The 25,898-nt window shown below is 41.2% G+C and overlaps 1 protein-coding gene and 1 long non-coding RNA gene across 7 annotated transcripts in view; both read right to left on the bottom strand.

Annotated features, from left to right (window-relative positions):
* Positions 1-5,939: 5,939 nt before the first annotated feature.
* On the bottom strand, positions 5,940-9,821 carry LOC109365461. Of its 6 annotated transcripts, none has more exons than XR_002111089.1 (5): positions 8,807-9,821; positions 8,652-8,727; positions 8,492-8,569; positions 7,333-8,373; positions 5,940-7,213 (listed from the first exon to the last, which is right to left on the bottom strand). It is a non-coding gene; the product is annotated as an uncharacterized LOC109365461 (long non-coding RNA). The 6 variants fall into 6 exon arrangements; XR_004158646.1 differs by having other exon boundaries at positions 8,652-8,922; positions 9,137-9,821; XR_002111087.1 differs by having other exon boundaries at positions 5,940-6,835; positions 6,920-7,213; positions 8,652-9,818.
* Positions 9,822-17,818: 7,997 nt separating this feature from the next.
* Positions 17,819-25,898, bottom strand: part of PDGFD (platelet derived growth factor D) — a gene marked incomplete at its 5' end in the record, with an annotated part of 32,824 nt that continues 24,744 nt past the window's right edge. Inside the window, 1 exon segment of the mRNA XM_010729017.2 lies at positions 17,819-21,049. Coding sequence (XP_010727319.1) covers positions 20,915-21,049 — 135 coding nt within the window.

The following is a 25,898-nucleotide window of genomic DNA, read 5'->3' as shown; positions in this document are numbered from 1 at the left end:
CCACTTTGCTTAATCTGTTTTTAAACTGCAAGTGACTTTGGGGCGTAAAATGACAAGTATTTATTGGGAGCTGTAAACACTGCGCAGCAGACGCCTAACCCTGTAAAGCTGCTGCCTTCCAATCCTCTGTCTTTGGTATCAGTGTAAACTCTCAGGCTGAAGGTCTTCACACTGCTAGCTGTGGGAAATTGATTTCTGTTCCGAAAAACAGGAGTGCACTCACTATTGGGGCACCAAAGTCTCTGAAAATTAGCAGCTGCTTTTCACTGCTGGAGTTTTGAAGACAAGTTTTAAAAAACAAATGCTGTTCTGGTGGTGATACTCAGGTTCAAGATCTAGTGTTGTTGTTTGAACAAGTGTCATCTTTTATTCCTAGTGTCCCCATCTGAGGACCTGTCTTCTCTTTGTACACTGCCTTGTTCACACCACCCAAACTTTGTGTGGTCTTTGGGAATCATCCGTGAGGTTTTGCAATATATGGCTTCTCATTCCAGAGTCCAGGCAATGAAACTGGACCAATAAATTGTTTTCTGAAGACCTGTTTGAAGCAAAGACTTGAAGTCAGTGAGATTATCTTCCTTTATTTACATGAACCAGAACGTCACCTTGGGAAATAAGCAAAGATAAATTAGCACAACTGACATCTATGTAATGCATATGTGCATCTGTATCTGCGTTTGTGCTTCCTGCTGAATACAATAAACAGTAATCGAATTAAATCTTCATGTCTTTGTGGGTCTCTGAATGATTCATATTTTAGAAAAAAAGAAAACACAAAACAAGTATAAACAGTACAGGTGTTTAAACATAGAATTAATAATGAAAAATTTCATCAGTCACCATGTCTTAGCAAAATTGCTACAGTTCCACTGTGCCTTGGGCAAATCTCAAATCCCTTTTCCCCCTAGAGTTTGAGCTTAATAACAGCTATTTATCTAATTCATAGAGAATTCGAGGCTTTCTTTATAAATATTTTCCTCATGTCTTCGTTGTTGCAACTCCAGGTTTTTCAGCACTGAGATCTGTTGAAACACAATGTCAGCACAACATCTGAAAAACAAAAGGTGTATTTGCCTTCTGTTTTTCTCTCGTGACCGTTTGATTCCTCCCTCAAATTCTGTGAGATGCACACCAGTGAATTCTAATTCTGCCAAAATAATACCATGTCATTTTCCTCTTTCCAGATATGTTGCACTGCAAAATTATTTATTTGGATGATGGTAGTGTCAGTCTTGATTACCCAAATTACAGGGCTAAAGGGAAATAATGGTTAAAATGTAGTAGTTCTCTCCAGGATATTAAAAAATCCTTTCCAAACTGTCTTTTAAGATAAATACATGAAAGAAGTGTCCTACAACCCTGAAAATGGCTTTAACTGAGATATTACATTTTTATGTTTTAATCAGCAATAGCAAATTATTGCTGGCATTACATTTGTCACAGCTGAGACAGTGAAAGAAAAGCTTGTACAAAACTGTGCTTTCCCAGTGTTGCAATGAATTCTTTGATTAACACTGTGATATGCAGTCTCCTAAACACAGACTTCAAGCTGACTCCCAGTGAGGCACTGTTTTCCCCAGAAGGGCACAGGTCTCTGTAGATCTTATTTCACATGTACCAGTTTCAGCTGGGTGACTGCAGAACATCTGAGAAATGTGGTTCAAACACCAGCCTTCAGGCAGGTTCAGGTACTCTACCTGTTGATGTCTAATCACAGATGATGATGGTGTGTTACCTATCGATGTATTTATCCTGGGGGGAAGAAAGGAATAAAAAGAGGAAGAGGATACAAATCAGTTGCCATTTTCATAACTGGTATTTTTAAGAATGTTTTTTTAAAAGGTTCTGAAATTACTTCACTGAGAAATTTTGAAAGTGAAGTCTTCAGTCTTCAGTCACTGCTGTTTTTTCTACGAATATGAAATGGAAGTCTCAGGGAGCCATTTAAATCTTTGAGAGGAAGTTCTGAGGCTTCTTGTTCCAACCTCACTCTCAAAGTAGGACTGTCACTGACCCTAGATCATGGCTAGGGAGTTTATGAACCTAGTCTTGAAAATATCCAAGGTGGAGACCTCACAGCTTCTTTGTGCAGTCCATGGCAATGCCTTAATGCTGGAGGAAACAGGCTTTCCTCATGTCCAGGCAGAATGTCTCAGGACACAAACTGTGACCATTGTCTCTTCTGTCTCTATAAATCCTCCTCAAGTAGTTGCTTACAGCTATCAGATTTTCCATCAGTCTCCCTCTTAGTCAAACTAATCAAGCTCATCTTCCTCTGTTCTTTCCTAAGGGCCATATTTTGCATGTTTCTCACCCACTTATTTTTCCTCCAGTTGGATTCTCTCCAACTTCCAAATATGTTTTCTTGAATTACAAGGGCACAAAACTGGACACAAGATTTCTGGTGTTGGCTCATCAGTGGTGAACAACACTTCTTTTTGCTGATGGCATTCCAACCAAGGTATTCCAGGATGCATTTCGCAGAAAACAAAGGCAACTGTGTGAACTCTGTAACTTTGACAGAACAGAGAAAGTGAGAATTTAAATACGGACTTATGTACTAACTTTTTATGATAAAATGTTGTCATTATGAAATACACGGCTTATGTGATTTAAAAATAGATTTTAGAGTAACTTCTAAAATCAGTTAACATAAGAATCTGAGAAAGAAGCTGTCTTACCACTAAAATCCATAAAGGAAGATTGGACCAGAGAAACATACCTCCAGATACATGCATCTTTCTCCAGAAGGTATTTCATCCCACTCACAGGCTATTTTTGTTTCTAGAGGTCTATGGTGCAAATACTAAAGATTATGATCAAATCAATGCTGGAAAATAAGATTTTTCGGGGAACAATTCATTTGACTAAATGTGGAAATCCACTTCAGGCTGCCTGCTTCTCTCCCTTGATACTTATATATAGGAAGTTCACTGTATCATAGAATCCTAGAATGGCTTAGGCCAGAAGGGACCTTAAAGATCATCGAGCTCAGGTCTTTGATATCCTTGACCTCAGTTCAAATAAACTTTATTTGTTGTTGTCAAACATCACATCTTAATGCTTTGCAGTCCTTTAGAAGATCCATTTGTGTCATAGTCATCTTTGATTTTCATTTTTTGTCATTAAGAGAAAGAGGGAACATTCAGTGTATGCACGTATCAGTTATCCCTGCTTCTGTACAGCCATGATGGGAGGAGACATCGGGATATTATCAAAATGCAGCCTAGAAAGGCATGAAGTGATGTCATCCAAACTATATAATACAGAGTAACTGAAATTGCATATGAAACTACAGATGACTGGGGGTGAACAGGGGGGACAACTAACAAAACAACAAAAACTCTGATCTACAGAGTGAGAGAAAAGGGAGTTTGGAGGTGCCTGCAGAGAGACAAAAGAACTCAACAAAAATACAGCACCCATTTTAAATATTATATGAACATAGACAGTTTCGACACAGCTGGGAAAGACTGACTCCACTGAACTAAATACACCAGTACTGAAAGTTGTAGAACTTACATTGATGCCATTTTAGTGTTAAAGCATATGCACAGTATTTTTATTTCTCATATTTCTACCGAACTCTAATAGAGTCTGAATCACTGATTTTAACAGGATGTACATTTATAATAACAGTGTCTCAAATGCACTATTTAAGAAGGAGAATGGAGTTGGCTGCATATGAGAATGATGTAGTACAATAGCATTAGCAGCATTAAATAACTGCAATAGCTTACTTCTTTTTTTTCTCAGAAGAATGAGGAGAAAGGCTGTCTCCTCTAATTTGGGATTTGCCACTCTACAAACTTCCTTTCTGCTTGGGGTAGAAGTGCCTTTAGAATGTTCTGCAATGTTAAGAGCCCTCAAACACTCACAAGAGCACTCAGAGACCTTTATGATCTATGGAACCATAACTTTGAACATTTGTTTGGCTTACGAGTCTTTCCTGCTGTCACATATTATGTTTATTATAGAGAATCCCTAGTCTAGGAATTGCCCAATTGATCTCAATGGGAATTTGTGCATCAGCAAAAATATGTTTTTCAATGTTATGTACGATAAAGCTCCTTAATTAACTCATAGTTTTATTGGTAATAATACAGACCCCTCCTGCATGTAGTAAGGATGTGTAGTTCTAGAGAGAGAGGGATGCTCAGATGGTATTTCTCCTCTGTTTAATCCTTCAGAGCCCTCCTGAACCCAAAATGGTAATATACATTGTGGAAACTTGTAAGGTGGTTGAAGTTTCTTCCTCTTTGGAAAACTTTAAAACTCACAGCATATTCCCCCTGACCAAAAAGTTTTAAGAATCTTTTGCTGACTGTAGCACAGTATTTCTCAAAGCAAATTTGTTAAGAAATTAGCACTCTTTACATTTCAGAAAGCAGGGGTGGCAGATAATGTTTAATGACATATTTAAATGCCTACAAGTTTTGGTATGAACACTCAAGAAAAAATACCACTTTATTAATAACACTAATGTACTTTCTGGCTAATATTCCTCTCTGCAGGTAGTGTTGCTTGGGACACAGAGCTATTATAAAAAGGGTGTTGAGGCCAAACTGATCATTTCCTGAACAATTCATTTAATTTTTAGCGCTTTCTGGATTTTTAAAATTGTTAAAATAAAGGTCACATTTTGTGACATTGCAATTTCACGCAATTCCATGCAACACAATATTTCCATGCAGATGTAGGTATTTTTTGTGAACACTGTGAATGTTCTTGTGATGTGTGTCACTCTCCTTCAAACAACCTTTATTTTTTTCCTTCTTCCTTTCCTTTTCCCTTTCATTTTCCCTTTCCCTTCTTCCTCCCTTCCTCCCTTCTTACTTCTGTAAGCCATAAACAATAACTTTGAATTATAATAGTTAATTAAGAGCTTTGTGATAAAGAATTTACTTCTGAATGAAAGAATATGAAGTTATGAAGTTAAACAAGCTCAGAATCATACTGCCATGGAACAGTGATGCATATGAATACCTATTACTTTTTGATTTATTTTCAAAAAAAATTTTATCTTGTTACAAGAATGAAGGCAGGAAGTGGTACTGCTGTTCTGTTTTTCCATGTTCCAGCTTTCAGGTATTTCAGGAAATAATGCTTGAGTATTAAAATTGTTGTGATGTATGATTTAGTACTTAGCTGTGTTAGGTACCTTTAAGTTCGTAACTACCACTTAGGTACTGTGGTATTATGTGACATAGGGTCTTCTGTGCCTTTTTTTTTGACTACTGATCTACATTTATTTGTGTGGTCTAACAATTTTAGGTTATTCAGAGAAATGGGAACATAACCATGGTGGAGGTGGGAAGGCAGTGGGACATTTTTTTGTTGTTAAGCTGGATTTCTGATTGATCAAATGCACTGCAGCTGCACAAATGTGTTTCCTGATGCAAGAAGGGAGCCAGCATATTAGTAGAAGCAGTTGAGGAAGAAGGTGAGAGCATCTCGTTCAGCAGGAGTGGTTTAGAAATTTGTTGAAACTTACTGTTTGGATAATGCTCTTAACAATATGCTCTAATTTCTGTTCAGCCTGGAAGTGGTCCCGTGGTTCAGCTTAGTGATCTTTGTAGGACCCTTTCAATTGAAATATTCTATGCTAATATATTTTAGAAGTCTTGCAAGAACAGTGTCTACAAGAGCAGTTAAGAAAGTTTTCAGAATTTCTTCTTTTCTATTGTGCCAGTGTAAAAGAGCTTGCTTCCCTATTTGGTGAGCCCTGCAGCACTCAGCCCTGGAGCCTTGTAACCAGGTGCCATGGTACAGCTCTCTGATTTAAACATGCATATATAAATATTTGTTAAGTGTACAAATGTATATTGCACTTATCTATGGAGGTGGATAAATATAAGGGGATGAGGACAATAAGGAAACATCCCAGAGATTCCCAATAAAGACAGTACAAGCTGTAAGAACCAGATAATCAGTTCATGAATTAGTAACTTCCTTTTAATGGTTTAGAGCTTATTTATTATTCTGTGGTAAGTTAATGAGATAAGGTGATTGGTGTGCAGCTCTTTGTCCAAGTTGATGGAGAGCTTCCAACTACCAGTCGGTCTGTGCTGGGGTATGCAGATGGCAGGTGTTGGGGAGCTCCCTGTGTCCATGGCGCATGCATCCTCCAACTGCTGGTAAGACCATAATGCAGTGTAGTGTCCTCATCCTGAGGACGGTGTCTTGTACAAGTTCAGATACTTGCTGTTTAGTGGAGCCTGTAATGTGTCTGCGCCCCTGTATGGGCTGTTACTGTGAAGGACAGAAGAATCAAGAGATGCAGCCAGACCCCTTCCACCACCACAGACAGGTCCTGGTCTGCCTACCTGGGCCTCTCCAAATTCCATGCCTGAGCTGTCCATCCCAGAGCTCTGTGATAGCCCTGGTATCCAGGTGTGGGCCAGCCACCTGCTCACTGTGAGAGGGATCCAACCAGTACTCGGAGTAGGTGCAGAGCACCAATGAGAATGTGGTCAGCTCTCATCATGCATGGCCTGTGAATACACACAGCAAGAGTATGGGGAACTCTCTGTGCATGCCTGCCTTACCTGTCCTGTAGAGTGTTGAAAGCTGTCTGGAGGATGAGGGCAGGAGTGTTTGTTGGTCTGGATCCTGTCAAGACCAAATGTCCAGCATGGAGAAAAACAAATAACCTACCCTGCTTCTTTGTCATGATGGGGGGAGGAGCACAGTAAAGAGTTTTCAGGATCCTGCAGGACCCAGAAGGACTACAGTTTGGGGGTGACTTATCTGTCCTTTAGACTGCTGGCAAACATCTGCAGTGAGAGGACAGATGTGTTTGGTGGTCTGGTTCTATCTGTGTCCAGATATCCAGCTGCAAGACATAGGAGAAGCAACAATGAAGCAGCCACCTACTCTGCTTCTGTGTCCTTCTTCTCTACTGCACGGCCCTGCTCACCACACTGCTTGTCTGTCAGGACGTTTTGCTGTAGTATGGGGCTGACTGTGGCAACAACCCTGCACTGACATGGTGACTGCAGTCACCAGGGCTGGTGCCACCATTTCTTGTGGGTATGTCTTGATAAACTAGGCAAAAAATTGATGGTAGGAAGAGGGGCATTGTAGGGAGATTCCAAGGTTCTGTAGGACCCGGAAGGGGTACAGTCTGGGACTGATTTAACAGGCCTGTAGAGTGAAGACAGTTCTCAGGCTGTTTTCAGAGGCCTAGTGTCATCCTTATCCAGTTGTTCAGCTACAAAAATGAATAAACAAACAAACAAACAAACAAATAAATAAAAATAGGAGAAGCAATGAGGAGTAGCTGTCTGCTGTCCTTCCTAGTCCTTCCCTCTTATGCAACGCCAGACTCACCAGATAGCGTATCTTCCAGAGTTTTTTGTTGCCATCTGAAGCTTTCCTTTGTAACCAACCACACAGTGCAATCACTGCTGGTGCTTGCACCTTCTGTGAGGTCAGCTCTTGGAAACCAGGAAAAAATATGGGAGTAGGTGAAGAGGCATCTTAGGGAGCTTCTAGGGGCCTGTAGGACCCCGAAGGAGTACAGCCTGGGGCTGACTTATCTGTCATGTAGAGCGTAGGGCATTTTCAATGGTCTGGCTTCATTCTTGTCTAGATGTCCAGCTGCAAAACAAAACAAAACAAAACAAAACAAAAAACAAAACAGGAAAAAACACAAGGAATAGCTGTTTGCTCTCCTTCCCAGTCTTTCTCTCCTCTGCATGACCCAGCTCATCAGATAGCTTGCGTCCCTGCATTTCTTGTTGCCATCTGGAACTTCCTATGTCACTAACTTCACATTAACTTTGCCAGTGCAATCACCAAGGTTGGTAGCAGCACCTTTATTTTGGCCCTTGTCTCAGCATACCATGTAAAATACTGGAGGAGGGATAGGGAGAACTTAGGGATCTTCCAGGATCCTGTAGGACCCAGTTTGGGGCTGACTGTAGATTGTGGACAGCTGTCAAGGGGTGAAAAGACAAGCGTGTTTGGTTCCACTGGTGTCCAGATGTCCAGCTACTAGACACAGGAGAAGCAACAAAGAAACAGCTGTCTGCCCTGATTGCCTGTGCTTCCTTCCACTGCATGGCCCTACTCACCAGGTTGTTGTCTGCCAGCCTGTTCTGTAGCAGTTTGTGGCAGACTGCGTAAACAACCCCGCACTGGCATGGCTGCTGAAATTACAAAGCCTGCTACCTACACATTTCTTTGGGGCTTGGTCTCAGCAAACCACGCAAAACTTTGGCATAGGGTTGGGGAGAGACTAGAAAGGTCCCATAGTCCTGTTGGACCCAGAGGGAGTACAGTTCTAGGCTGACTTATCCATCTTGCAGAGTGTGGAGAGCTCTTTGGGCATTTTCAGTGGTCTGGTTCCATCCTTCTTTGGATGTCCAGCTACAAAAGACAGGAGAAGCAACACTGCTTTCCAGTCTGTCTTCCTCTGCATGGCCCAGATCACTGGGTAGCTTGTCTCCCAGCCTTCTTTGTATTTGATATTTATTGTGTCACCAACCTCACACTCACATTGGCCACTGCAATCTCTAGGGCTAGTGCCAGCCCTTTCTTTGGGTCCAGGTCTCAGCAAACCAGGCTAAAATGTTGGGATAGAGTCAGGTGGATCTTAGAGAGCTTCCGTGGTCCTGTAGAACCCTGGAGTACAGTTTGAGGCTCACTTAGCTGTTTTGTAGAGTGTTGGCAGGTGTCTGGGGAACAGAGATGATCTGGTTCCATCCATGTCTACGTATTCAACTGAAAGACACAGAAGCAACAACTAGCAGCCACCTGACTTGCTTGTCTGTCTTGCCCTCCCTTGCACATTCCTGCTCACCAGGTTGCTTATATGACAGCCTGCTTTGTAGTAGCCTGGTGCTCCCTTGATCACCAACCCCCATGCTGGCATGGCCAGTGTGTTCACTAGTGCTGGTGCCTGCACCTTCCGTGGAGCTAAGAGAAAAGGTAGGAGTAGGTAAAGGAGCATCTGAAGGAGCTTCCATGGACCTGTAGGACCCAGAAGAGGTCTAGTCTGGGGCCGACTTGTCTATCCTTCTGTCCTGTAGAGTGTAGGCAGGTCTCAGGACATTTTCAGTGGTCTGGCTCCATCCTTGTCCAGATGTCCAGCTATAAAAAACAGGAGAAGCGACAAGGAGTAGCCATATACCTCACTTCCCAATCCTGCCCACCTCTGCATGGCCCTGCTCACCAGGATTCTCAATTGCCATCCTTTTCCCTTGCCCTCCGGAACATCCTGTGTCACAAGCCCCATGTAACTATGGCAGCTGTAATCACTAGTGCTGATGTCAGCACCTTCTTTGAGGCCTTGTCTCAGCAAAGCTTACATAATTTTGGGGTAGGGATAGGGAGGAATTATTGAGCTTCCAGGGACCTGCAGGCCCAAGAAGGATTGCAGTTTGGAGCTGACTTATCTATCTCATAGAGGGTCAAGGGCTGCTTGGGGGACAGAGGATGGACTTGTTTGGTGGTCTGGTTCCTTCCATGTCCAGATGCCAGCCTTCAGGAACAGAATAATGATCATGGAGCAGTCTCTTGTCTTGGTTCCCTTTCCTGCCCTCCCTTGCATGACTGCCAAGTAATAAATAAATAAATCAACCATTCATCCATTAGTGCCTCACGGTACTTAGGCCATCTCAAGGCGAACATCATGACCAGTTCTTATCACATGTCAGAATCATAGAATGGTTTGGGTTGGAAAGGATCATCCAGTTCCAACTCCTCTGTTATAGGCAGGGACACCTCCCTCTAGACCATGTTGCTCAAAGCCCTGTTCCATCCTGGTCTTGAACGCTTCCAGGGTGGGGGCATCTACAACCTCACCGGACAACCTGTTCCAGTGTCTCACCACCCTTACAGTAAATGATTTCTTCCTAGTATCTAGTCTAAATCTACCCTCTCACAGTTTAAAGCCACTGCTCTTCATCATCTCTCTACCTGCCCTTACAGAAAGTCCCTCCCCAGTTTTCCTGTAGGCTCCTTCAGGTACTGAAAGGAGGCTATAAGGTCCCCCAGAGTCTTCTCTTATCCAGACTGAAGAGCTACAACTTTCTCAGCCTGACTCCATACGGGAGGTGCTCCAGCTCTCTGCATCTTTGTGGCCCTCCTCTGGACCTTGTCTACCAGCTCCATATCCTTCTTGTGTTGGGGTCCCCAGAATTGGGCACAGTACTCTAGGAGGGGTTTCAAGAGAGCAGAGTAAAGGGGCAAAATCACCTCCCTCACACTGCTGGTCACACTTCTCAATGCAACCCAGGATACAGTTGGCCTTCTAGGCTGCAAGAGCACATTGCCAGCTCATGTTGAGTCTTTCATCAAGTGACATGCATCCATCTCAACCCAGATATGTTTTGATGAGAAGGAAGAGGACCAAGGCCTTGTAGCACAGAAATTGAAGGAACCTTCACAGAGTCTGTACACATCTTGATGAGCTTTTGTTTAATGCTTTTTTTTTTTTTCCCACTGGCTCAAAAAATAAATTCTGATTTCCTCCTACCCAGGAGTCCTGGAAAACTGCCTAAATTACCAGGAGCTCCTAATACTTCCCGTTGTTCCCACATTTACTGTACTGGCATGATGGTAACAATACCATATGACCCAGCTGAGGGGGTCAAGCCCCTGCTGCTGAGGCGCTGCCTATGCATCATCTAATTTACCACAGTAGAACATTGTTCTGTCCCAGCCTGGACCACAGCACACCCTGCTCTAAACCAGCCATTACAGGATTTCCTGTCCTACAGCTTTGCAGTCTCCATCTCTTTTTAGAATCACAAAGAATAATCACTTCTCATGTATTCCGTATTTTGCACTCCCTGCTGCCACTGTGAGCCTCCATTTCTAATCTGGGGTCTGAGAACTCTATTCCTAAATCAGGAGCCCAATTTCATGCATTTTACCTGCCTCTTCACCTCCTTGGTTTCCTCAGAGTTTGTCCCTAGATTTGTTTTCACACATCTTAGTACTCTGTTAACACAGAGATACCCCACCCCCAAAACTGAACAGCCCCTATCTTTGCCATGGGGTCTGTTTTGTATGGGCTGTTGTCACAGGGGCTTGATGCTGTAGGCAATCTTCAAGTCAGAAGATCTCAGCTCACCAGGACTGCAGGTCTTAGAGCCAAGCCTCACCCATGTGCATGGAGCTGCCACAAATCGGAAGTGCCAGTCTTCTTTGTGCCAGCCCCATGATATGGCAAGAAGCTTATGTGGGAGCAAGCCAGATCTATCTCCTCTTAGCAAGTCCTCTTGCAGGACTGTGCTGCAGTTCCAGCACTGTTCTTGCCCTGGGTGAAGTTCCTAAGCAAGGATGAAGCACTTACAAGCTTCTTTAAATTGGTACCTTAAATTCAAAATCATACTAACCTCTGATCCTTGAGGTTTTTGTGTTGTTTATGAATAGTATAATACTATTTCTTCCTCACTGTGGAACAGTTGTTGCAAGTGATCTTTTTGGCTTATGTTCATTTCTGACTCAGAAACAAGAGTTTTAAGCTCACTCCAGACATTTAATGTGCATAGTTAAAAAAAAAAAAAATAGTTTTGAGAAATAAACTGTAGCAAAAACTGTTTTTAGACTCTGGAAACTATCTTTGTTTACAAGGTGGAAACAAAATTAATTCAGAGTTTCTTTACAGTTTGAAAGCAGCAGTAAATTAAATGCTGTCTTTTCTATCATGCTGCCAGTGCTGCTAAGAAATACTGCATTAGAAATAAGAAACCATAGTAACTCTCTTTTCCTTTAATTTCTGCATGGTTTCTAGCATTTGTTTCTCTGTAATCTAGGATTTCTTTAGCACAGTAAGAAGCAGAGAGCATTTGGAGTGGGCAAAGGATAATTTCTAGCATGCTACTTGACCCATTCCTCAACTAATAAGATCAGTCCCCTGTGTTACGTAAACGTCATGGAGGGTTAAATCTGGTCTTCACACAGTTCCCATCAAACTTACTGCACAACAGATTCCTTCAAACTGAAATCTTTTCTCGAACTTGCATTTCCTGTCCCCTCTCTGTTTTCCTGCTCAACTACTTCCTTAGGCATGGTAGTGCTGCATCACACACGGCAGTGGGCCCAACACTGAGGAAATTAACACAGTAGCAGTCTACAGAAATGCAGATTTTAAAAGGTGATTTTGAATAGGCACTTTGCCCCTTTGAATGACTGACAGCTTGGAATCATCTAGACTGGACAACTTAGGGATAAATATTTTACCATGTTTTTTTTTAAAGATTTTCTGTGTCCCTTAAAAAACAAAAGGCAGCAAAATCTTCTGTGTTTATTTCCAGTAATTCCATCTGCGATATCTGCAGTTTCTCTGAGTGCTCCTCAGTTCTCCATTTCCCAGCAGTTTTTATTGGCACCCATTGCACATGAGTGAGCACTGACCAATGACAGTGAGGTCTGACAGATCAAGGTCAGTGCGGGGATGTGAGGTGTGATCAGCAGATGTGACCTTGTTTGAAATTCAACTGTTCTTCCCACACAAATGGTTTGGGATGAAATTTCATCTTCAGCATTTCAGGAAAACCTTTGCAGAATGCCAACATTTGAGGAGAGAGTATTACAGCAATTTGTAAGTTCCATTATTTTTCCAACTAATATAACATATCAAGAAAATAGGAAAAAGTGAAATCTTGATTTGTATTCATTTTTGGATGCAGGCACTTTGAATGTTTTTCTAGCTTGTGGTGATATTGCACTGCTGCCTGTAAATAAATACTCAGTTACAAGCTGCCAGAGTTTTCAGCAGAACACCACCAGCAACAAAAGGAAAGTAGAAAGAATGTGAAATGGAACCTTGCTTCTGAAGACTTCTGATATGTGGGGAGCTTAATAATATGGCTCACCTAGGGACTCCAACTCCTCTGTCCCTGGAGGTGTCCAAGGCCAGATTGGATGGGGCCCTGGACAGCCTGGTCTAGAATTAGATATGGAGGTTGGTGGCCCTGCCTGTGACAGGGGAGTTGGAGCTTGATGATCCTTGAGGTCCCTTCCAACCCAGGCCATTCTGTGATTCTATGATTCTGTGATTCTATGATTCTGTGATTCCATGTCGGGTTGCTTTTTTGATCAAACTGGTTGTGGACTTGCTATGTATATAACTCAGAAGGCTAGTGTCACTGAGCATCATATATCATGTACTTTCAAGAATCATAATTCCATGGAAAAAGCAGGAGGTGTCAATGTGAATAACAGTTCACTTAGCAAATGCCTCACAAATGTAGTTTATAGATGGATTGCCACTTTGCAAATGTGCAGCTATTTTTAACCACTCAGGAGAGCCCTACATGAATATGGAAAATCGTATTTTAAAATCTAAAGGCAAACTGTTGTCTTAAAACATATGACAGCATCAGGATAACTTCTGCAGCATCTATGCAAGCTACTCTAAGTGTGGTCTTTTTTTTTAATACAGACATTTGTATGTCAAATGATCTCTGCTGTATGCAGGGAGCTCCATCCTCATTTTGGTCTCTGCTTTTCAGTGGCAGTGCTGTGAAGGGCAAAAGTTAGCAGTTTTAGTACTTAGTAAAATTTACATAGCTTGTTAAAATGCTTGCCAGACATAAGTACTCAGATAAATTACAAATAACTTGATTCTGGCCTGAACACAGTATCAGCTGGTGATATTAAAATGCAAAGACTGGTTTTCATTTGCTCCTTGAATTAGCTTTGTGTTCAAGAACTTTTTAAAGGATGCTTCCATTTCAATTACTAAAATTGCTGACTTAGCCTGCATTGTTCAGTACAGAAGATTTCAGGTAATTTGAAGCTAATTTGCTTATGTTTTCTTGCCAGGGTCTTAATTTGGACCACGGTGCCTACATTTTAATTGGGAAAACAAACAAACAAACAAAAAAAACCCAGTCTTTCATGAAGGTCTACCTGGCTTATCTTCACTTGATAATCGATTGTGTAGCTGGTGTACAGATACAGCTTAAAGGAGAAAATTGCAGCATTTTGCTTATGAGGAATAATTTGAAAAATGAAAGTGAAGCTTCCTCACCACAGATATAACAATCAATTCCTTTAGGGCACACAAATCCTTGCTTGACCTTTTGAAATAAATTAGCAGCAGAGTCCAAGGCTTGATATTTTGATGTAAAGGTTGCAATGAATGTCACCTGTCAGGTCTTTCTGAGTTCAGGGGATGCTTTGGGAGCTGCACTGCAGGCCAGCCTAAGTATATTCCAGTGAAAAAGCAGACAATTTGCTTCTCCATGGCCTAAGAAGAAAGCCTGTCTAGAGGCAGTGAGATAATACAATCTCCAATCCTTTCACAATTTACAGAAGATTTCCTTGTGATGGCTTGCTGAGCTCCTCTCTGTGTGCTGAGGTCCACAGCAGCAGTTCTGAGCTATTCCTTTAGGAACATTCTCTTCTACACACTGCACATGGATACACCTGTGTGTGCAGCTGAGCACATGGATGAACAGCAGTCAGTCACAAACAGCACTGGTCACCTCATCCAATTCCCATCTCTTTTCTCCCTAGTACAAGCGAGACGTGGATATAGTGGAGAGAGTCCAGGATGATCAAACAACTGGAGCATATCTCATATGAGGAGAGTGTGAAGAAGCTGGGACTAGAGAAAAGGAGGATCAGGGGGATCTCATCAATGTCCATAAATATCTGAAGGAAGGGTGCAATGAGGGCAGAGCCAGGCTCTTGTCAGTGATACCTAGTGCCAAGACAAGAGGCAGTGGGTACAAACTGGCACACAGTTAAGTTCCCTCAGAACATCAAGAAAGAATTCATTACTGTGTGGGTGACGGAGCACTGGCTATGGTTCTGTGATTCTGTGATCAAGATGAAACCTGATGGTGGAAAATGTACGTACATGTGTACAAGGCAGATCCCTCCAGTAGCTGGGGTCTGACATCCAGTCCATGGATCCTCTGGTCTCCCACTTGCCCACACAGACACACATAGATGGATGTCTCTGGTCCAGAGCAGTGACCCCACTGGTAACAAACTCCCCAATATCCAGTTGCAACCCCTTGGTCTCTGTGACACCCAAGCAAAGACCCCCATCTGGCCAAACTTACAGGCACCTGCTACGTGGCACCTGGCTTCTTACCCAATTCACCAGCTCATCAGGCTGGATCTTCATTACTGCTTGCATAGAGATGACTCACAATGTGCACACACTTGAGTCTCTCCAGTCACTGGCATATGGGCTTCTGGCCACTGTTTCCCAGCCTGGGGTCTGTCACTGAAACTCCATCTCACTGAGGTGACTGGGGATCCCCCATGTGCCAGTGTGCCCCTCTGTTGCTTCATGTAAGCAGGGATGGATCTTTAGTTCTACAGTCTAACAAGCTCTGTCTGTTTTGTTAATGATCCACAAATTTACTACACTTAGGGAGGAAAATTGTGCTGCAGTGATGCATGATTCTTCCCCCCACACCTGACAAAGTCCTTGAATTTTCATACCACTGTACTGTTGAATAGGTTTGGGGCTTGGAGCTCAAAATCCTACCAGATCCTGGCAGGATATTGTGTCTATGGACTCAAGCAGACACGTTTAACCTGCAGCCATCATGGTGTCAGCTCATCCCTGCTGAGCAGCCCAGCTCACACCCAGGCACAAAGTCATCACTCTGCAGCAACAAATATTGTCCACAAACAATTCCTCTTTGCTCACTGTGGCCCAGGCAAGGCAAAAGTTTGGACGCTTATGCCTGGAGAGACTTCTCTGAGCCACAGCCCTCAATGGAAGTCCAAGGCCTTGTCAGGAATTTCTCTCTCTCTTGTTTTCAGGATGCATTTCATAAAGCAAACTACTCCCTCCCTCTTGCTCTAGATGAAACATAAGAGCAGAGTGGAGTCTTGGTCCTTGCAGATATTCAACATCTGACTGGAAACAGCCCTGTGCAGCCCCCTGTAGGTAGCCCTGCTTTGAGCTGAGGTTGGACAAGGCCTTCTCCAGAGGTCCTCTCCCACCTATGTCTGTCAGTGACTCTCCACTTTGGGGGAGGATCTCCTCTTTCTTCATGTTTGACTTGGAAATCCCTAAACCAGGTTGGTATTTCCTTTTTCTGTTTTCTTGTGCTGAGGTGGCAAAAAGCTGTGACTGTGGCAGTGGATAGAAAGATTTGACAGAACTGTATTGATAGGATTGTTTCCAAGGTCACCTTCACCTCAGTGAGGGTAAATTGATTTCAGACTGAAGTGGGAGATCTCAGTGCATCAACTGCTTAAGATGATACTCTCCAAACTCACAGGCCAGAAAGGTTAAGATGTCTGCTCTTATTACTTACCTAACAAAAATGCCATGAATCAAAGTTAAGGGCTTTTTGTTCTGTCACCACACTTTCCATCAAATATCTGGAAGGTACCCAGCTCTTCTTTATCCTGTTCTCTTCATACCAGTTCTGAAACTGAAATTCTTTCAACTCAGGCAGAAATCCTTCGTTGGCTTGGAAATGGAGCATCAAATACAGTCACTGTTATTATGTAACTCATTCCATTTTTATTAAAGCATGTCTGTGTGACAGCAGCTTTATGTAAGAAATACATAAATGAGGTTTTGAAACTCAGTTTGAAAAATAAGGTTTTATAAATTTGGCTTTGAAGCATCATTTTTACTACCTATAAGTGATTTTCAGACCAAGTCTGAAGTCAAATCAGTTTTAGAAGACGATCTAAAACCTGGAATACTTCCTTCTTAGTACACACGGCAGAGTATTTGTTGGTTTGGGAATTCCCTTTATTGAAGAAGTCTTGGAGAAGAAATGCAAAATCTAATTTGCACTTTAAACACTTAAGGCAGATATTCAAGGTCAGTCAGTGAATAGTCAAATAAACTATAAATGTTATGTATTTCAGCACATTTGATCAAGACAGTCAATAAACAAATTTATAGTTCTTAGAATGAGAGACCAGAATACTGATTTCTTCATTTCATTAGCTGCTGCACTGGAGTCCCCAGGAGGATAAGAACAAACTGGACATCTGCTGAATTCACATTTCAGCAGAGTGACTGAGCTCCACAAAAGAGCAAGGGAAATCATAAATGGATTTGCAGAAAGGTGTTTTCACAGCTGTTGCAAAACTTAAGATTAACTACAAAAGATTCTGTGGGCTCCTTAAATGAGAAGAAAAATGTTTTAAAAAAATATATTATTTTAAACAAATAGGAAAAGGTGTTTCCAATGACCTTAGAAACCTGGTACATTTTCAGCTGATAAGATGGAGAGCTGCTTTTTGTGTTTGTTGCAGATCTATTAAAGTTGTCACTCATACGAGCACAAGGTCAATCTGATAATGTTAGCTAGCTATTAGTTCTATAGGTACAAAGCAACGCCAGACTGAAGGAGCTTTATGCCATTCTTGCACACTTTCCTATTCCTGCGATACAAGTTCTCAGTGTCTATATAGGATACTCAGTGCACTTACGATGGGCAAAAATATTCTCCAACCATTAAATACGTCCTTGTTCACTGTGCACAAGATAACTGTTCCTTTTGTCTGGGAATGTCTGTTCTGTCTGCCTTGGTTCAGTCCTTTTTTTTTACAAAAAAAAAAAAAAAAAAAGGAAAGAAAAGAAAAAGAAAAAAAAAAGATAGAAGAATATATGAATTGTTTCTTTGAATAGCAAAGGACAGGACTGTTGAGCTGCTGCTGCTATACAAGGAAGCTTTTCTACCACTGGGGTTTAAACTCAGTTATCATAAAATCACACTCGGGTTTTTCCCTGATGGTATTCCTGGATCTTACTGCTAAAAGTCTCTCAGATACCTCATCTGGATGGTGTCCTGTTGTGGAAATATCCTCCAGTAAATTGCGGGGTCTTAATTAATCAGAACTCTGAATGAACACGCAAAGCATCTTATTTCAAAAGCAGTATTTATTTTTTTTTCATCAAGATAAGACACATTACATACTGCATAAGGTAAAAAATAATGCTACAAGAGCTGCATTTAACTGAGATAACAAAAAAAAAAAAAAAAGAAGAGATTGCACTTGAGAAAGTAGGCTCTGTCCCAGAAGAATACACTAAATAAAAAGCTAGCGAGTGGCTTTGAAATTATTTCTTTAGAAAATGTATTTATCTTAGAGGGTTCCAATTCCACCAATAAAAATTATATATTTTTTAATAGCACTGTTTTTTAAATTAAAACAATATGTAAAGAGCATAGCAATTATTACACAGACAAAAGAAATAAAGGTGTGGAAAAACATCTTGACAATTTCTGCTAATAAATAAAAAAGGAAAAGTTTGGCTGGTACTTGATTTCGCCGGGGTCAGCATAGCATGTGGCTGAGAAGTTTGGAAATGCTTCAAATTTTGTGACCAGTTGAGTGTACTTTCAAGAAACTAAACATTAAGAGGGTAATCCCTATCATAGCAATATCTTTTACAGCTGAATTTTCCTGCTGGATCCTAGCATCCACTGCTGCCTGCATCAAATTCAGTTAGCCAAATTATTGGCTGTACAGCGTTTTCCGTGTTTCACACCATTTGCCTTGGTTCTATCTCCCTTAAGATGCCCAAATCAGATTTCTAGTCTCTTTCTTACATGGTGAAAAGAGAGTAAACTCCCACACTGTGTGATTTCAAACTAAGGCACGCTTGGGAAGGACCATCTTTCTCCCTGCTGCCCACTGAGGTGACTTAGTGTGAATACCCCCCAGGACAGAGCTGTTTGGGATGCAGACTGGGCAAACAAGTAGAGATGTGTAGGGAATGCCATGCACAGAGGATGCCTGATTCGCATCTTCCTTTGAGAGGTCAGAATTACAGGACCACTCAGAGCACAAAGGCATGAGGCAGTTGCTTCCTACCACTGATGCTATCAGGCTGGAGTGCTTCGGCATACTTGCAGTACAACGCAGTCAGAAATATACGCTAGGGAGAGTGCGCAGTCTCAAAAACAATCAGTACTGTCAAGATCTCACATGCAATATTCTTCCCAAATTAGCTGAAAATTATGGAAGGGCTGGGTCATTCCTGTTATAAAGCTAGAGACAGAAAAAGAATGAAGTCTTTTTTAAGCAGTTCTGAAATAAGAAATGAAGCTGGCAATCTTTGGTTACAGTGTTGTTCTTTTAAAGTGAATTGCTTTGAAAAATGATGAATCACTTCCCAACTCAGCATTTGGGAACATTTTTAAATAGACATCTGGGAGCCAGAGAGGAAAAATTAATATAAATAATCATAATAAAAAAAAACCCACACATTTTGAATCTTAAATGTTAAAATACAAGAAGGAAAGCAACACAGCATTTCTAAGGGACATTTCAGTAAAGTTTGTTAAAATTATAAAAGAGCACTTATAAAATACTTGAGCTGATAAAGAGGCTGTTAGAACATTACTGCACTTCTATAACAAAACCGTATATTACTAAAACATACTGGCTTAAAGAATCTCAGTATTATACTATAGCACATGCCAGTTTCCACTAATGTCAAACTACTTGGCTCTTTCAGAAAGGCAGAAACCCAAGAGGCAACATGAACAAGATGAACCGCTGCAGTCTGTATCTGCTGTTAAATATAAAACCTCAACCATTAAACATGCCACCCCATTCTTTCTGCTACATTCATGATAAAAACTCCAGTTCTTCCATAAACTTCAATCTGCCTGTGTTTTACTCTGAACAGTTTCTGGAGCAGCATTTTATAGCCTTAAAGCTAGCCTGAAGGATGTTTTTTTCCTTTCTCATGGAGAGCACTTTCATAATATTTAAAAAGGCATAGGAAGCTATGTCGTAGCTTTTACAGTGCTTATTTTATTCTGAGGTGGTGTTTATAATATTCTTGTGCTCGTGAATAAATGATGCACATTTTCCATGACAGACAGACATTGCTTAATGAGTTAATACGCCTCAGCAAAATGCAATCTAAAAGAAATTCACTGTTAACAGTTTAACCATGGCAATACACGTAGCTGAAGTGAAACAACAAGCCTCAGATAACTAAGATTAATGGATATATGACAAAGTTATAATAATCCATATTTAAAACAAACAAACAAACGAACCCCAAACCAAGTAACGATAATTAAATCTCAAGCACAGTTTAGTTTCCCAGTAACACAACTACAACACAAATCAATATTTTCAACAAACAAGTGCCCTATCTTCATTGCCTGCTTAGGGAGACGTGGCACTTCTCCAGCTATGGCAAATTGGGGACTGGGCAGAGATCAGAACCAGCCCCAGCCCACAGGGAACCTGGAAGGCCCCATCTCACCATGCTTGCAGAAAGATACGGATGATGGTTCCTGTAGAGTCACTGTGGCAAAGGTGACCCTGTACCCCCTACCACCACCATTGTCCCAGCTTATGCAAAGCATTTACTAATTTTGGCACAAGATCTGCTTGAGGACAGATAGTGAGATTTGACTCTCCTGGTGTTTTATTTCATGTAATAAAGGATTTTTCTCATTGCACAGCACTCTTCTGAGAAGGGATGCTGGCAAGTTCATTTTCATAGCTGGATTAACCATTTTACAATTGCATGGGCTCAAATTCTCCTTTCATTTATACCCACAAAATTCTACTGACAGGAGAGTTCAAAAGGTAGAAATGGCAGCAGAATTTGAGTATAGGAAACGGTGAGACATTTGCAGAAACACAACAAATGCTCTTTCACTGCCAGCTTACACAACAAATGTGGGCCTTGTGCACCTAAAAAGGTAAGTGACCTTTGAAAATCTCAACCCTCAGACTCTAGCTATAGTGACAGTAATTCCTGGATGCTGATGTATAAATGTATGATATGCCTCTTTAGCTGCCATGGCACTAATCAGCCCAGCTATGCTGAAACACAGCAATCATTTCTTCTAATTGCAAAGGCAGGCTAGTAGCAAAGTTCAAATGATTAGCGACTAAAGGTCCTCAGAGCAATCCTGCTTAAAAGTAAATGTCTGGTAAGCTGCAATTAGTGGGTCTTATGTTTTTTCTTTTTCTTTTTTTTTTTTTATCGGGGTGGTCTTGAACTGCAGATACAATCACAACGATCATGATGATCCAACTGTATATCTACTAAAGCCATGTTCTTTCTTGCTTTGCCTTTCTTTCGGGGATGCTCAGCCTCCGGGACAAATTTCAGCACCTGGGAGAATGAAGAGAAATGCATCAATTAAAGAACACTGGTAAGAGATCTGAAGAGGAGAGTGTTGGGGAAGCTCCAGCCTCATCTGCAGCTTGCACACACACCTTTGCCCATGGATCCACACCCACCTGCAGGTTCACAAGACAACCTTTAGGCAATCTGTCCTGGCAACACATCTGTACTGTGGTGTTTTGTTCTTTATTTCCCCTTATGGAAGGGAGGGTGCTTGGATTCTATCTTGGAGCTTTGATTTTACTTTCTGCCCATCAAAACACATTTTTGTTACACTTCCAACTTTTCCTTTTCTCTCTGTGACACCCTGCTGTATTGTTTGTCCTAGAGCTTTGACAGATTGGATTATTTCCTACCCCAGGTATCTTTGTATCATGCAGTTCCCTAACCATGTCCAGAGCTATTCCTTCGCATGCTGATTATCAGATATGTTTCCTTTGGCTTGTCTTTCCAGGCCCACAAATATTTGAATTGTTCCGACCCACCTTTCATGCATATTTCTGCTCTAAAGAACAAGCAAAGTTTTTTTAATGCAATTTGAAATCTCTGAAGCGCATCTTTAGAATTGGTCCAAAATTGAAATGCCTGTTAAGAGGCAGAAAAGGAATGGAGACTGCACAAAATTTGTACCTAGGTACCAATGAGTTTCTCTGGAATCTGATTATTATTGGCTTCTCTTAAAAATACATGCCTTACTTGGAAAAGTCTCTTAAGAATTCACTGTGAATAATGTGAAAGGAAACAACAAACCAAAGCAAGAATAAGATCTTAGGGAAATGTACATAGTAGAAGAGACTTCTGAAAAAAAAAAAAAACAAATACAAAACACATCACCAAACCATATAGACAAGATAACTGCAAGACTCAAAAAGAGAGTCAAAGGTTATAAAGAAAAGGGGCAACATATACAAGATGCAACAAATGAAATCCTATTTGCATGTAGGGAAATAAATAATGTGAGAGTGGTTAAACACTGGAGCAGGTTGCTCTGAGAGGTTGTGGAAACCCTGTAGATTGTCAAAGTTAATAGCACAAATCCTTGAGCAGTCTCATCTAACTTTGAAATTCCCTACTTTGAATGGGCGATGCGTCTAGATGACTTCTAAAGATGCCTTCCAACCCAAATTACTGTATGAAACTGATTTCATGAAAATAGTGTGGATAAGTGGAAAACAGCTACAATGTTGAGTCCTATTTCATCTTCTGTGATAGTGTATGTATGTGAACATACTGGTAAAGGCTGAGCAGCACGGAAGCTTGCAGGGGCATGCTTAAGTGAGGCTGCTGTTTGATTCGGGGTATCTGTGTAAGAGCTTACATCCCCATTCCCATCCCCTGGTGGTACAAGCCAGGGGAAGGGAATACTCTGTTTTGTTTCATTAGTTTGTTATTGAAATGCTTATGGTAGTTTAACAGAAGAGGTAGTAATTTCAAATTACAGCTCTGAAACTTAAGTGTACATTTTGATTAAGTACCCAAGCTGAGTTTGGAATAAGAACACTTTAACTTCCCCATAGCATTTGTCTTCCTAAATCTCACAACACACTGCACAAAAAGATAGGCATCACTGTCAAACCTCTGCAGGCAGAGACTGTGAAACTATTTCCTCAAGGCTCTGTGACAGATCAGCAGTTCTACCAGAGGCATTATCTGGCCCTTTTCTTTTTGAAATCACTCACTTACTGATGGGAAGCAGGATGAGGAAAGGTGTCTGCAGGAAGGTGAGCAGGTTCTACACTCCGCAGCCTCAAGCACATCATGTCAGAAACCATACACCAGTGAGGTACTAGAACCAACACACCTCACCTCTTGCCAGACTGTTGTGAGGATGTGCTTGGCAAAGGGACTGATCATCCAGATTGGTTCTGCCTGTTCACACACACAAGGCGGAGAGAAGTCTGTCTTGTTTATTGCCAAACATTGCCAAAGCCACTGGTCATGTGGGGAGTGGGACCACTCAAGTCACATGAGTGTCACAACCACAGAAACACCCCCATTGTCAGCACTGAGTAACAGGCCTCATATTATCATTCAGTTATTAACTCCTTTTAGTACTAAGTACGTTCTGTTCTTCAATCTTAAAACATCGTGTAAGAGTTAAGGTACTCTGAGGAAGGAAAGGGAATAAGAGGCTGAGTAGCAGATTTACAAAACATTTGCAGTTTTGGCAGTTTCAGCAGAATTAGGATTTCCCAAAAAATAATTATGAATGACATGCCTAACATTAACCACGAATGCCTGGCAGAATTGGTGGGAAGGGAGATGTAGGTGTGAAGCCTTCAAGAAAAGACTGTACGTTCTTCACTGTTAATGCCTGGAGGATAGGAAGGCCATGGGATGTAACTAAAGAGATGAGCATTGAACACAGTATTATTTCATCCTGCCTTGTGTGACTAAATTCACATTTCATCTGTCTAATATTGAGAGGAAGGACTGTACCTAAGAAAGGTACGCAGATGGTATTTTAACCTGTTGGGAAGATGTGAATGCTTTCCACTGTTACAAAAGCAGAGACATGATTAAAAAAGGGGGGAGAGGGGAGAAAGCAACAGAATGATAGTGGATCTGAATCGATTTTGAACTTTGACTGCCTGAATATAGGCAGTGAAGCCCAATGGACACCAGAACAACCCACAGTACCACACTGTCATTCAAACAGAAAGGAAAAGAACTCAGTCAGGCTTATAAGATTATTAAAGGACTGAAAATAGACTGCATCTTCAAACATATTTTTTTTTGTATTATTTAAGAAAACATACTTTTGAAATGAAGTACAGCTACTGAAGCTCCATCCATGATAAAATTCTTTACTTAAGGAAGCCTTTCATCAAAATCTGAAAAATTTTGGTGATTGGCACTTTGCAAGATCGTGGGTAGGTAGATCTGCTTTTATCAACTGAGAGCAAATGAAAGTATGCAACGGGATGAGAACAAAGATTCGGTCTGTATTTAAGCCATCACACCTCCTGGCAGCTTGGGGATTTTCCCTGTGTTTTACATTAAGAAACATGAGCACAGTATATGGGCTTTGCTGATAAGAGTAGAAAAATGAATTGGCAGGCACTTCCTCAGACAAGACAGGAAAGCAGTGTTTGAACACAGCTGAAATTGGACTGCTTTAATAGCTGATCACAGAACTGATGTTCAAAGCTTTCAGTCTAGCTTCCATCTAATAGTTTTAGTTTCAGCTAAATACAGAGAATCGAAAAGAATCAGAAAGTTAGGCCATTTCTTGTGACCACGGTAGTTGAAAGAAAATCCTTTCTTCTGAAAATAGCCGCTGTTTATTCATTACATGGTCAGTTCCTTCAAGGTGAGGAACTACAGAGTTAATGAAAAGAGGTCAAAGAAATTTTGTTTAGGACACTTTATTGCTTCCTTTTTGATGGGGTCAGTAGAATTTCTGCTATAAGAAAATAAGAATATGGAGAAGGACTGGAACATTCAAAAAATTTATTTTGTGTGAGTGAAAAGAAGAATAATTTTGCAGTTTTCAAATTAAAGGAGCAATGTCTGTGACTGCTAACCGAACTGCCGTGCCCCAGCTGTTCCTCACAAAGAACATGTAACTACAGACATACAGCACTCTTCAAACACTGAGTTAGTTATGGACATAAAGCTCTGCAACATATTAAAAAAAATAATAAAAGCAAGACATAGGACTTAATATCTGTGATGGATTTGGTATTTATGGGTAATACAATGAAAAGTGTCAGGGCTTGTAACATTCTTCATGCAGATAAATCCATAGGAGTGTGCCAACATGCTGGACAGTACTTTTTGTAAATGGGCCTGAGCATTAGAGAGGTTTTGAGGCCAGGTGACTGTGGCAACTTCCTTGGGACTGGTGGGGAAGGAAATAGAAAGAAAATGTTTACACAATTTTCCATGACAGCAGTCTTGCCTGCTGATAATGCGCGGAATTTGGATTCTTTTAACTGAAGAGCAAAGCCATCACTCAAAAACAGCTTCTGGAAGCTGAAGACAGATAACTTCAGTCTGGAATTAGAGAGCACCTGTTTAAGACAAGCTGCCCCATCACTTGGACAGCCCACCAAGAACCTGAGGGGTTTACTGTCTCAGTTTGAGGACATCAGAGAACAGCTGTGTTTTAGTAGGTATACAATACAAGATCAGGGCTTGCTCTGGGGACAGCAGAGTGCTTTCCAGCAGCCTGTGGAACAAAGGAAGTTCCCCCTTCTAACCACAGCAGATATATAAAAGCACTCCATAACTTGATTTCAGGATTAGCAGGGCACGTTCAGGGGCTGAGAAAAGCAGGGCAGTGATAACTGCTAGGGAAAGGTCCATCTAGAGATAGTGTGTTCACCCTGATGTACATCCACTTCTTTAGTAGAAGCATCAACAGAGGAAACTTCAGAAGATGATTCACCTGTACCACTCACTTCTGGAAGTGGGTGTTAGGCTTGCTCTGTTAGCTAGGAAAGAAGCCCAACAGCTGACTCCCAGCTTTAGGTGGGCAGAACCATATGGGAAAAACCACTTTCTCTTTGCTGTGTATTATTTACCTCTGAAATCAAACAACATTTAGCTATGGCAGTCCATTCTGGGTGATTTCTATTCTAATAAAAAGCAAGGAGTAATAGGGAATTCAGACAATAGAAGAATGTATGAAAATGCTCATATAAATTTTTAACTTATAATTGTTTACTTTATGTATTAGTATGTGGATGGCTCCAAAAGAAATGCCTTCTATTTTATTATGTGGGCCAGCGATGTCAGAGGCGGATGTTGGTGGTACAGCAGTAGAGGTTGAACCTTCCCACCAGTATTCCCTTATATGTTGCTGTGTGACAGATGGCAGCAGAGGGACAGT

Source organism: Meleagris gallopavo, chromosome 1, assembly GCF_000146605.3.
Source record: "Meleagris gallopavo isolate NT-WF06-2002-E0010 breed Aviagen turkey brand Nicholas breeding stock chromosome 1, Turkey_5.1, whole genome shotgun sequence".
Taxonomy (NCBI): Eukaryota; Metazoa; Chordata; class Aves; order Galliformes; family Phasianidae; genus Meleagris; species Meleagris gallopavo.
The sequence above is the reverse complement of the archived record's forward strand: the minus strand, read 5'-3'. Positions and strand labels throughout refer to the sequence as shown.